Source organism: Dryobates pubescens, chromosome 7, assembly GCF_014839835.1.
Source record: "Dryobates pubescens isolate bDryPub1 chromosome 7, bDryPub1.pri, whole genome shotgun sequence".
In the NCBI taxonomy this organism is placed as follows: Eukaryota; Metazoa; Chordata; class Aves; order Piciformes; family Picidae; genus Dryobates; species Dryobates pubescens.
In genome coordinates this window covers 8,629,981-8,641,833 of record NC_071618.1, presented here as the reverse complement: position 1 = coordinate 8,641,833, position 11,853 = coordinate 8,629,981, and the positions used below count along the sequence as shown (strand labels likewise).

At 46.9% G+C, this 11,853-nt stretch overlaps 1 protein-coding gene across 2 annotated transcripts in view; it reads left to right on the top strand.

Annotated features, from left to right (window-relative positions):
• Positions 1 to 2,913: 2,913 nt before the first annotated feature.
• Positions 2,914 to 11,853, top strand: part of ARHGEF7 (Rho guanine nucleotide exchange factor 7) — a 128,902-nt gene continuing 119,962 nt past the window's right edge. For both annotated transcript variants that reach the window (XM_054162862.1, XM_054162861.1), the window contains exon 1: positions 2,914 to 3,169. In XM_054162862.1, the coding sequence (XP_054018837.1) occupies positions 3,005 to 3,169 (165 nt within the window). In that variant the 5' untranslated portion in view covers positions 2,914 to 3,004. The remainder of the gene's footprint in view (positions 3,170 to 11,853) is intronic.

Here is an 11,853-nt window from a genome sequence, read left to right as displayed (position 1 = left end):
TGTAGCTAATTACAGATTACCATGGCAATTTTCATTCAGGTCGGACTGATATTTAATTTGTCTCCTCCCCATTGAAATTCTGACCTCGGTTTGGCACAGGGAAGGCAGAAAGATTTGTGTATCTGGCTAAAGCATCTCATTGCTGCCTGTGGAGGGCTCGCAAATGAGGTAGAAACAGCTGAAAACAGAACGTGGCAAATAAGAGTCCAAAATGAAGCAGCACCTTTCTTGACCTGCCATTCCCATCTTCTTTGGCTCCCCCTGTTCTAAAACCTGTTGCTCAGGCTAAAAGACTAAATAAAACCCACGGAAGTGCAGCTGCCTTTTGGTGACTTTCGGTTAATTTATAGTGCAGGGCAGAGGAGGTATCTCTACGGGTAACTTTTTTGTCAGATAGAAAACTGGTAATTTATTCCTGCTGCTTTGTCTTTCAACCACTTGCTAATCCGTGGCAGACATTTACCTTCTACCTCATGCCTACCAGGTTTCCTTAGTAACTTCTGAGAATATGACAAAAGCTTGGGAAAGACCAAATAAATTTGCAACTGCTTAATCTTCACAGAAAATGATGCCCTGTTATATCTATCTCTGTTAGATCTCTGCCAAAGTTAGCTGACATATTTAATAGACTACTTCTCAAAAGAGGGTCCAGATATTGTTAAAATGAAATACAACAAACAAAAATGAAATACAACAAGCAAACAAACAAACAGTTCTCTTTGCTTGTGTAAAGAGATTTAAGACCTGAAAGTCTTAAGATTCAGGTTACCTGAACCTACATACATGCTGCATATCTGTCATTTATTTCTGAGAGCCTGTATCAAACGATTTTCCCACCTATTTTATAGAAAAAGGTGTTTAAAATGATGCCTCTTGATGCTTTCAGAAAGAGTTTCAATGGCTTAAACATTACCAAAAGTGTGCTTAAATAAAGATATCACCAATTTGTGACTTAGGAACAAAAGTGGGACTAAAGTCAGCACAGAAAAGAATCAAAACTGCTTTAATTGCAAAACACAGAAGAAGGAGGAATACCAATTGGCAATAATTTTATGTTTTGTTGTTTCTGTTACTTCGAAACTCCCACCACGGCACAGATTCCACTTCCTGGATGGTGCAGACATAAAATACCTGTCTATCCTACAAGCCTTCAGTATAAATGGGCAGTACTGGAACATGCCGGAAGAAAGGCTAAAACAAGGGAATGCTCCAGAGAGTTTGAGTGGTTTGTTGTAAATACTTCATAGGGGAAAGTCCGATAAGGAATGAAGCCACAAAGGGACTGGCGTGCTCCTAAATCTTTCAGGCAATTCCACGTTTTTCCTCTAAAGATTTGGAAACAGTTTTTCCACCTGTGGCAAGCTTCTAACAAAGGTCTCCAGGCTGACCATCCACACATCTTTCCAATGGCAAAAAAGAAAATAATAAATAGATGTGTGTGTTCTTCATAGCTAACCAGCTATCAGGTGGGAAGCTGTTGGTCAAAGTATATATGGAAAAGATAAAAGGAAAGACAAAGTTTGAAATGGTGAATGCTAACAAATTTTGGAAGAGGTATCATACTTCGGGTGTTAAAGAAAATCTGCTTCTGTTATGGATTAGAAGAAGAGTGAATATTTGAGTTAGGTTATCTTATCTCAAATCCAAGGGCACCTGTCTTTCTAAGAAGCACGTGGCATAACCCTCTGTTTGGGAGGGAACTCGGGGTCAGAAGACCTCTCCAGAGGGGCTGTTCAGGGGCTGTGGTGGCAGTTGATACAGTGAGCCAGTCTAGAAGCAGAACTACTGAGATGAGTTCTGAGTTGGCAACACTGCCTTGAAAGTGGTTTTGCTCCTTATGGGGGTCAGGTGGGGTACGAAGAGAAGGGAGGAGAGAATGGGCAGCATCAGGGAGGCTGATGGCAACAGAGGAGCCCTGGAGAGCCCATGCCAAGTCTTAACACTTTGCATGTAGGGTGCTGTCCAAGAGAAGCCTTGAGGAATGGGGTTTGCCAAATAAAAAGTGCAGGAATGCTTTCACTGCTCCATTTCAGGTCAGCCTTCCCAGTCCTGAGCATTCACATTGGCATCCCAACCAGTGCCGTGCACCACCGGGGTGGGAGCTCGGGGGAGGAGCAGCAGGGAGATAGCTAGAGAGCTGCGGCATAGTGGGGGGTATGGAGAGAGACGGGGCAGGCCAGCGATCTGTCCGATGGGTGAGCAAAAGCAAAAATTGCTTTAACGGGACCAGCCAGGCGAGGAACCCACTGCGGGTGGTTCATTCATCCAATGAATTTGTTTAGAACAATCTCTTGTTTTCCTTTTTACACCCAATAGTGATTTATTTATATTTTCCCACTTTTCTGCTCGAAATCTGCAGCTAAATTTTAAAGGCATAGCCTAAAACCACCACAGGGTGCTTCCAGAGCTAGATGGTACGAATTCAGTTGCCCTGCCGGCCCGAGCTGGACGTAAGGGCCCGGGGAATCTGGCAGCTTCTCCTCATAAAGAGGCCACCGCAACCGGTGACCGGCCAGTGGTCTTTCCCGCGCCCCGCTGCGCGCCCGCGGAGGCGCCGTCTATCCACTAAGGGGCAGCCGCCGCCCGCCCCTGCGAGTGCGGTGCGATGAGGAGCGGTGCTGTGGGCGCGGAGCAGTGGGGTGCGGAGCGGAGAGGGACGCGGAGCGGTGCGGTGAGGCGCGAAGCACGGTTCTCCGCGGGCTGCCCCCGGGCGGCGGGGCCGCTCTGCCGCCGCTGCCAGTGATGTCATGGGGCGGCGGCGGCAGTGGCGGCGGTGGCGGCGGTGGCAGCAGTGGAGGCAGCAGCGGCGGCGGCGGCGGCGGCGGCGAGGGGGCGGGGAGGAGGCGGCACTGCAGCTGCATGTGTCTGTAGCGGCGGCGGGGCCGGGGCGTCGTCATCTGCATTCACATGGGGGCGGCGCCGGTCTCCGCCTGAAGCCCCCGCCCGGGGAGACACAAAACCCACGCGAGGCGCGGGGTGCCGCGACCCCCGCCTCGCCGCCGCCATGAATTCGGCAGAGCAGACCGTTACGTGGTTGATCGCCCTGGGCGTCTTGGAGTCGCCCAAAAAGACCATCTCCGACCCCGAGGGCTTTCTCCAGTCCTCCCTGAAGGACGGGGTGGTGCTTTGCCGCCTGCTCGACCGCCTGCTCCCGGGCACCATAGACAAAGTAAGTGCCCGGCTCTGCCCCTCCGCTCGCCCCGCTGCCCTGCGCCGCCCTTTGTGCGATCGGGCCCGCCGCACCCGGACCCGGCCTCGCCCGCCGCCGGGCCCCCGGCGCAGCCTCCTTCAGCGCGGGAGGGAGGGGGGTCCCCCCGGGCCTGGTGGGGTCAAGAGCGCAGTGGAGTGTGTTCGTGGGTCTGTGGCAGCCCCGGTGAGGCGTTTGCCCCGGGGGGCCGGAGCGAAAGCGGCGAGCAGCAGCGGCAGCCTGTCTGGAGAGGGCTTTCTGCTCCGGAGCTACTATTTTGCAAATGTTTTACGCAAAAAAAAAAAAAAAAAATTGCTTCGCTTTCTAAATCAAAATCCTGGATGTGCATGCGAGAAACATGTTTTGGAGACGGGGGCTTACGGACTCTTTCTGGTATACCAGGAGCCGGCTGCAAAGTTGTCTACGCAACTGCTGGAATAGTCGGTGCCTCACCTCACTTGGGAGGTGATTCAGCTCATCCCTTCCAGCCTCTGAAGGGCATCTTAATGTTTGATGCTTAGTTTTCTTGAAGGCTGTTTTAGTGTTATTTGAGTCTTCTACTGCTTTGTAGCCTGTGGAGAAAATTTGAGGTTGAAAGAACACATTGCAGTTCTGTTCTGCGTTGTGTTTGAAGAAAATGTACCCTGTCAGGTAACTTTTATGTGTTATGTGTAGGTACCCAATTCCTGTCCTGGTTCAATTGGAGGGGAGGGGTTTGATTTTTTCATACTGTGCCCCTAGACTGGGGACAATGCAGTTGTCCCATCTGATGTTCCACATTGTAGCATACATTACAACCTGTGTATTGGCAAAACTTTTGTTACAAGCCCATACAAGGTGGTGAAAAGAAGACTGATGAAGGTCATCCTATTATGTTGATGAAAAACTTGCTTGAAAATAGGACCATATCTTTCACCTTTTGCAGACCATTCCATGCATTGGAGCCTGTTGACAATGGGCTTTTGTTACTTTTTGTGGTTTCTTTTCAAGTAGTCTGCTGACCCACAGAGTTGGAAACCAGTGCCTTGGGCTTGATAGGACACTGGACTGGGCTATCACCCTTCAGTTTGCCACCAAATGCTGTTGTTAGTGCTTTGTGTTGTGTTGTAGCATCAAGGTTCTTGACTTGGGCTGGAGTCCCACTCTACTGGATGTAGTAAGTCATTCCTGCACCTTAAATTCACAAACAAATTAGGAGATGGCTTGGGGACAATAAACGGTGCAGGAGCCTGTGGTGCTATTAATGAATGATGGAAGTGATGAGAGCAGGCTCAGTGTGTTGGTGGCGCTGTTAGTGTGGGTAATGTAGGGTGACTGGCATGCACCATGGTGACTGGCAAAGCTAGTTGGGACAGCTGAAGTTACTGCTGCCAGCTTTCCTGCCACCATTTCCCCAGAAGTGGCTGTTTGGGCAGTAGAGCCCTGAGGTGCTGAAGCTTTGCAGTTTTGGAATGCAGTGTGTAAACCACTCTCCTGTACACTGGGCTGTAAGGTGTGGCTCCAGAACAGGTAAATAGCCTGCTCTGCCATCCAGGGCATGGACACCCTCAGTGTTGGGATCCCCTGCCTGACCTCCCATTTGCTTGGGCAGGTTCTGGGTGTGCCTCCTTGCCTCCAGATTTTCTTGCCTGGTGGCACCAAACCTGAGGAGGGTCTTGGCAGCCAATCCCCACCATGCCATTCTGGGTGCCTCTCTCTGAAAATTCCCGTGGCTTTGAGTCCTGATCTTTGGGGCAGAAAAAGTCTTTCTCCTTGTATGGCTGTCAAGTGTAGTAAGTTAGGGTCCTGGACTCAATCTGGGAAGCAGGCTCTATGAACAAAAAAATAAATAAAAGAGCACGACAGAAATAAGTGTTGGAACAGTGCTCAGTAACTTAACATGCTTTTCTGGGTATGGTATAACTAGGAGTTGCTTGGTTAGCGTGAATGAGAAACTTTTCACAGCAGAGAAGCGGCTAACTCTGATGTTTGGGCAGGGATTCCCTTCACGGTATCCACACCCAGAGGAGGGCTTTGCAGAGGGGCACAGCTCCCCACAGCTCTCCTCTGCAACCCGCCTGGTATGCAAGGGGCTGTCAGGGAGGTTATCGTGGACCTCGTGGTTTGGAGGCACGGGTTTGCTGCGGGTGGTGTGTGGGCTGGGATGACAGCCAAGGGTGGGAGAAACACCGGCACTTTGCAGGCTCCTATCTTCCCGTGCTTGCCCCACGTCTGGCAGAGTGCTAGGAGAGGTGGCAGCCGGAGATCTCTGCTGACCTAGTGTGTATCTTCTGGCTTTGGCTTAGTTTGGGGAAGAATATCCTCTTCCCCCCGCCTTCCCCCCCCTGCCTTTTTTATTTTCTTTTTTTTTCTTTTTTTTAAAATGTTCTTAGTTTTGTGAGGAAAACTATATTTGGTTTTGTGAGCCTTTTATATTGCATTTTCTAACTGACAGATGTATCTGAGGGACACATTAACTTATGTTCCCATCCAACTTTATGACTATTCCTTTTCTCTAGACTCAGAGCATGTACTGCATGCTCCTTCCACGCCCTCAACTGCCTTTTTTTCCTAATAAAAACATAACATTTACACTCCTCCCTGAGTGATGTTATTTTTCGATGCCTTTTTTACTGCTGTTGTTCATTATGTCATGTTTTTTATACCAATTCCCTTTTAAATATGAGCCCTTTTATTCCTTATTTGTCCTGAAAAATCTCCAGTTCAAAATGAATGTTTGTGAAGTTTTAAAGGTACCAGATTTGTCCCACAGATGTAGACTGATTCCAGTACTAAAATCACTTGAGATCCTAACTTTCTATAAATACCTGACATCAGCAGACACTTTGAAGACTCACAGGGCTCATTTTTTCTGTAACAAAGGAGTAACTAATACCAAAGAGGACATTTAAAAATGCAAATTAATGTTTATAAGTTTTGGGGTTTTTTAATATGCTTCATAGACTGCTGTAAATGCATTTCCTTCTTTCAAAAACTGTTTAGAAAGGGGATTCAATATGTGCAGGGATGAAATAATACTTCCCGCTCCCCGCTCCATTTTGTGCTTTTTAAGGCTCTGGGTACCCTGAGAACAAGTAGCAGAAGATTTTTAATAAATAAATGGAATGAAGTACTTGAGGTCAAATAACAGATTTTTCTTAAGTTCAAGGCTGGTTATTACATTTAGGTTGCTGTGTATTTGTGTACATCCTTACACAGAATGATGTACAGAGCTTCTTACCAGCAAGTTTTGGCTAAACTTGTTTACATTACAGTCGTCTTCTATCTTGAACAACAGCAAAAGACAGATAGTAAATTCACCAGATTTCTAGAACTCTGAAGGGAAATACTTTGGAAAGCAATGTTATTACAGACTTCTTCTCTAATTTTTGGGCTCCCATTTGATGTCATTATGATTATTTTGCATTTTGAGAGGGACCATGGCAAGGTAAACCAAAATAGTTGGGTTAGGCAGTGTCATGGTACTGCTCAGTAATCTTATCCTGAACATGGGAAAGGAAAAAAAAAAGGAGAGTGGTAACTAAAAAACCAAACAAGCAAACAAACAAAATGCCACAAAACCAATAAAACCCCAGATCAGCTTCCCTCTCCTCCACCAAGCCCAGACATATCTTAATTTTTTAAAGCACTGAGGTCTGTACTGGAAACACACTGGTCTGTTGATCTGCCCTAAAAGCATAGGGAATTGCTAAATTCGAGTAATTTGAATGAAAACCTGTGGTTTCAAGTTACAGGATTTCATCTCTGCGCTGTGAAATTGAGTTACATAGATAGCAAGGGAGAGGATCCCTGTGGAAGCATTGCAGTGTAGTTGTCTGCCACCTAGATGCTTTTGCTCACAGAGATCATTTTCCAAACAGATTCATTCCTCCATCGCAGACCAGTTTGACCCACTTTTGATGTTGTAAACAGAGATGAGAACTAGAGCGGGAATTTTCCTTGTCATATGAGGCTTCACGCTCCATTAAGTTTTGTTTGTACTTTCATTTTTGGTCAGCTGTTCGACAGAAAACATCATTTTGAGGGTATCTTTGTTCTGTTCAGGGAAAATAGGGAAGACGCATCAGGGGCTGCAATACAGCAGCCATTTGGTACCTCATTGTCCCCTCTTTCCTGTTAGGGGCTCCTGGAGGGGATGAGAGCAGCTGGTTCAGCGCTTTGAAGGCAGGGGATGGGGAAGTGTGCTGGGTGTGCGGCTGGGTCTCGCACGCCTTGGCCCCGCTCCATCGACCAGACTATCCCCAGCCCTCGCATCGAGCAGAGGATTAAACAGTCCAGAAGCTGCTGTGCTGTGCGTGGGAGGCTGATCCAAACCACAGCCGCTTCCTCTTGCTTCTCCTGCATCACTGAGGCGTGAGAGAAGCCGTGCAGGGCTGGCCCCAGGAAAATAAATACAGCTTTCTCTTGCTGGCTGAGACTTGGTGTGTGGTGGGAAGAAAACTTGGTTCTCCCTGTGGAGGATTGGGCATCGGCGTTTATGTTAATTTGGTTATTTGTTGAGATAGTATTAGGACTGCTGGCAGCAAAAATGATCTTTTGTCTTGCATACTAGGATGATAGTCTTTTTAATGATGGAGATCTTTGGCTAAATGGGGTGTTCCAGTTTAGGAAGAAATTAACTCTTTGTGCCTCAGAAAGCAAATGAATTATTGTGTAGGAGTGCAAGCACCGAACAAGAGGTAGACTCCCCAAAATGAAGATTCAGGCTGACATGTGCAGCAGCCATCTCACCCGCCTCGTCCTCATGATAAATGTGTGCACTTACTGCTCTGGCAGAGGGGAATTTTTGTTCACTTGTCTCCAGTTTCACAGGGATGTATTGGAACCAGGTACTTCTGTCCTGTGGTGACAAGGTGTGGCCTGAAGGTCGTATTTTGTGTTGCAAAGGAAGAAGAAAGGCAACGTGTTTGGGAATCAGAGTTAATAACAAGTGGTGATTTTTATAGCCTTCGAAGAGGGTGCAGTGTTGGCTGTGAGCTGACTGTGGAGCTCAGGCAAGAGCTCAGGAGCAGTAAGTAGTGAACATCTGACCAATGATGCACAAGTTACTCTTGCCAGGTGCTAGCTGCACCTGAGCAGTTGGGGAGATTCTTTTGGCAGGATGGCTTGCCCATGCAGCCCCAGTGAAGCTGTCAGGGTCTGCCCGACTGAACCAAAGGGCTGTCCTCCTTCACTCATTGAAATCTGTTGGGGAGGTATTGCAGCTGCTGGTGTTGCAGCAGCAGGTCATCACAGGACTAGACCTGGGAGGCAGGAAGCAAAATCTGCTTTTTACTGTGGATATGCTCTCTCCTCCTAAACAGTAGTCATTATGTAGAGCCTCCCAAGGTGATTACTATGCTTTTGGCAAGAATAATCCTTGCCAGACAGCTGTGCATGCCATGGCTGCATGCTTGGGGAGCACCAATGTGTGTGTAGATGCTGTTGCTCCAGGGATGAGTCAGGTGCCAGGGGAATGTTAACTGAATGAAGTTGTTAGAGTGCCTCTTTGCTGAATGCATGCTGTTCTCGTAAGTGTTACTATGAGCTGCTTATGGGATTGTTTGGTCCTGTTACAGAGTTGTCACTGGCCACGTTGTCGTGTACCACTCCTATTGTAAGAGCAAGAGTGCACAGATGCAGTGAAGGAGAATGCCATTGCTTTTCCCATCTATGCACTGGCTTAGTAATTGTGGTGTTATTCAGAGAAACACATTCTGTCTGTGTGCACTGAGGAAGCAGAGGACTTGCATTTGCGTTTGCCGTCTTTTTTCCTTTAGAGTCAAACCTCCTCAATGTATAAGGGTCTAAACTGAATTAAATAAGGGCGTGTGGGACCCTGAGAAGAGGGGGCAATTAAGGAAACTCTTGGTGACTAAATTGTTTTTGCGACAAAATATGGAAAGGTAACATAGTTTTTCTGGTCTTACTTTTGTTAATGTGATTTCCACAGTTTCTAGATACATTCTTTCCATGTCTGTGCATAGTATGGACAATAGAGAAGGCCCTCAGGTGCCTGCCGAATGCTGTGTCTGTGTGGGAAAAAAGGAAAAGCTGTGGGAATGGCACCAGCATGCTCACTCCTTTTACTACTGTGTGCTGGTGGCTGAGGGCACCACATTGTTCAGCTGAAAATATTTAAGATTGTAAGTCAAGCCCTAGGAAAACTGGAAGTCTGGCTTTAAGTTTACAAATTACATATGTATGTGTATTTATATATATGTGTATGTACACATGTGCACATATATGTGCTTAAAATTTGGTTTTGAACCACTGAGAGTAATTCAGTATGCATCCTTTTTTAACAGTTTGAATGAGACATTGCCCAGTGGCTGTGGTTTGAAGAGCTGGAACCTTAAAACATTTTGAGTATGACAGAGCTTGCAAAAGTTCTCTGAGCTGGCAGCTTGGAAGTGGTGACAGTCATGCACCTTGATTGGCTGTGCTTTACTCCCTGATCCTCAGCCAGTATGATGCTGTGTGCCCTTCCTTGACTCTGCTGTATAAGGCAAAGCCATCTCCTCTCCGCACGTGTCAGTATGATGTGATTGCTGCCATCACTCACCACCAGCACTACAGAGTCGGGGAGGGGTGGCCATCCTTATCTTCAAGAAGTTCCTGTTGTGCTGCTCCTCAACGTGGACCTTTGGCAGCCAGTGGGCAGAGCCTCTTCTTGGCCCACAACATAGTGCTCAAGTCTAAGTGCATTTTGTTCAGGTCTCCATTTTCTTACTCTGCAGTGAGCACCGTTGGACAGTGTTGGCATCTTGCCCAGGAGAAGGTGGAGATTTAGTAGTTCAACAGAATATTTTCACACACTGGGGGAAAAAGGAGTCAAAATCAAACACCACACCCCCCCCCTCCTTCCCCTTCCCCCCAGTACCCCTGCTCGTGCAACTGTGCTGACTGAGAAGTGCTTTTGTTGGCTTCGTTAATGTCACTGTACCACTGAATGTGGTACAGTTAGACTGGCAGAGGAATTCCCTCTCTGGCATATGTTACATCCATAGAGAGGAGCAATGCCAGCATATCTAGCAGCAGAGCTCTCCCAGTGTAAACAAACCCTGAGTGATTGGACTTCTGAAGCCTGAGCTTGTGCTGTATCAAAACATGCTTTGTGGGAAACACTGCAGGGTTTATGTGAGGAAAGGGTGCAAAAATCCCTACTCACCAGCCCTGCTTCACAGAGGAACCTCCTTAGGTAGGTTTTAATCAAGAACTGCCTGAATGCTGTATGCTGAGTGCTGCCCACATCTGGAGCAGCACTTCATTGGGCTTTTTCTTCTCAGATCTTCCTCTGGGCACCAAATGCTGTCACCACCGGAGCTCTGCAGCATGAAGCTGACAGTTGCACACTGGCTGGTTTCCTCTTCTAAACAGCAAGGAAATAAGCAAAACCACAGGAATTATGACTATTAGTTCTCAGCATGTAGGAAACACTACAAAGTAGATAACTCCTGTAGCTGCAACTAGACCCTCATATGCCTATATATAAAATTCTTCAGGCATGCTCCTGTGTTCCAGTAGGCCTCCTGCTTAGTGCAGTTCACAAAGTGAGTCTGCAAGAACATTGTAATTGCAGTTGTAAAGGCAGCTGCCAGTCTTCTTGTATTTGCTAAGTTTCACATGCTTGGCATTTTCAATGTCTTGATGCTGTCTAAATATCTTGTTTGTGTTTGAAATATTAAAATGGAAGATCAAGAAAAGAACAATACTGTCTGGAATGTCACAGCACCCTTAACTTACTGTGTCTCAGGACTTGACCAAATACCTGCCCCCTTGGAGTCAGTTTGTAAACTTTGATGGGAATTTGATCAGGGTCCGAGGGCAGTGACAAAAGCACAGTACTTCTTCTGTGAAGAGCATACTGTTCCCCTGAACGTTGATTAATACAGGTGCAAATCAGAATGGATGAGCTCAAACAGCTGTATTAGTTTTACAACATCATTTTTGCAGAACAGATTAAAGAAAAAAGGTGTCTCTAGTTGTTGTGTGAGACTGCCACAGACTTGGCTGGCACTTCAACCAAACTAAATTGTCTCTGCAAACTTAGTTTTTGAACTTAGTTTTTGAGTGCTATTACCACTAAGGAACTGAAGCAGCTAAGGCACACTATCAGTGTGCTTGGAAGAAGGTTGCTGTTAAGGAAAGCTGGTCAAGCAGATGAGCATTTCTGAACAAGTGCAGGGGAAGAACTTTGAAGAGCTGCAGAAGTCTTCATTCAGCCTGGTTCCAAATGCTGTAACAAGGTGGAAGCTGAGGAAGCATGGAGCTGTAGCTGATGAGTTGGTATGGCTCATAGGAAAGTAAAGAAAGAGTGGTGGGATATGGGTGTGTGGTGGAAGAGTAGGGTTAGTTGTGAGATTGGAATTGCTGGTCTGGAATTGCTGGTGTTGTGTGGTCTGAAATGGAATAGATAGAAGGGTGGAATACAGAGAGTGGTGTGGTGATATAGAGTCAGCAGAGGAGTGTCAGATGTGTGGTTAGCTGTACTGATGTCTATCAGAGAGGATGCACTGTTGAGTTCTTCCAAAGGATACCCAAAGGACTCTTGTCCAGGAGACAACTGGAGTTCAGGATGCCAAGCAGATGAAGGCTCACTGGGATGGGGTAAAGAATGTAAATGCACTCTTGCCGCCTTCAATGTCTTAGCTCTTGGTTAACTTCAAGGCTGGGTATCCTTTTCA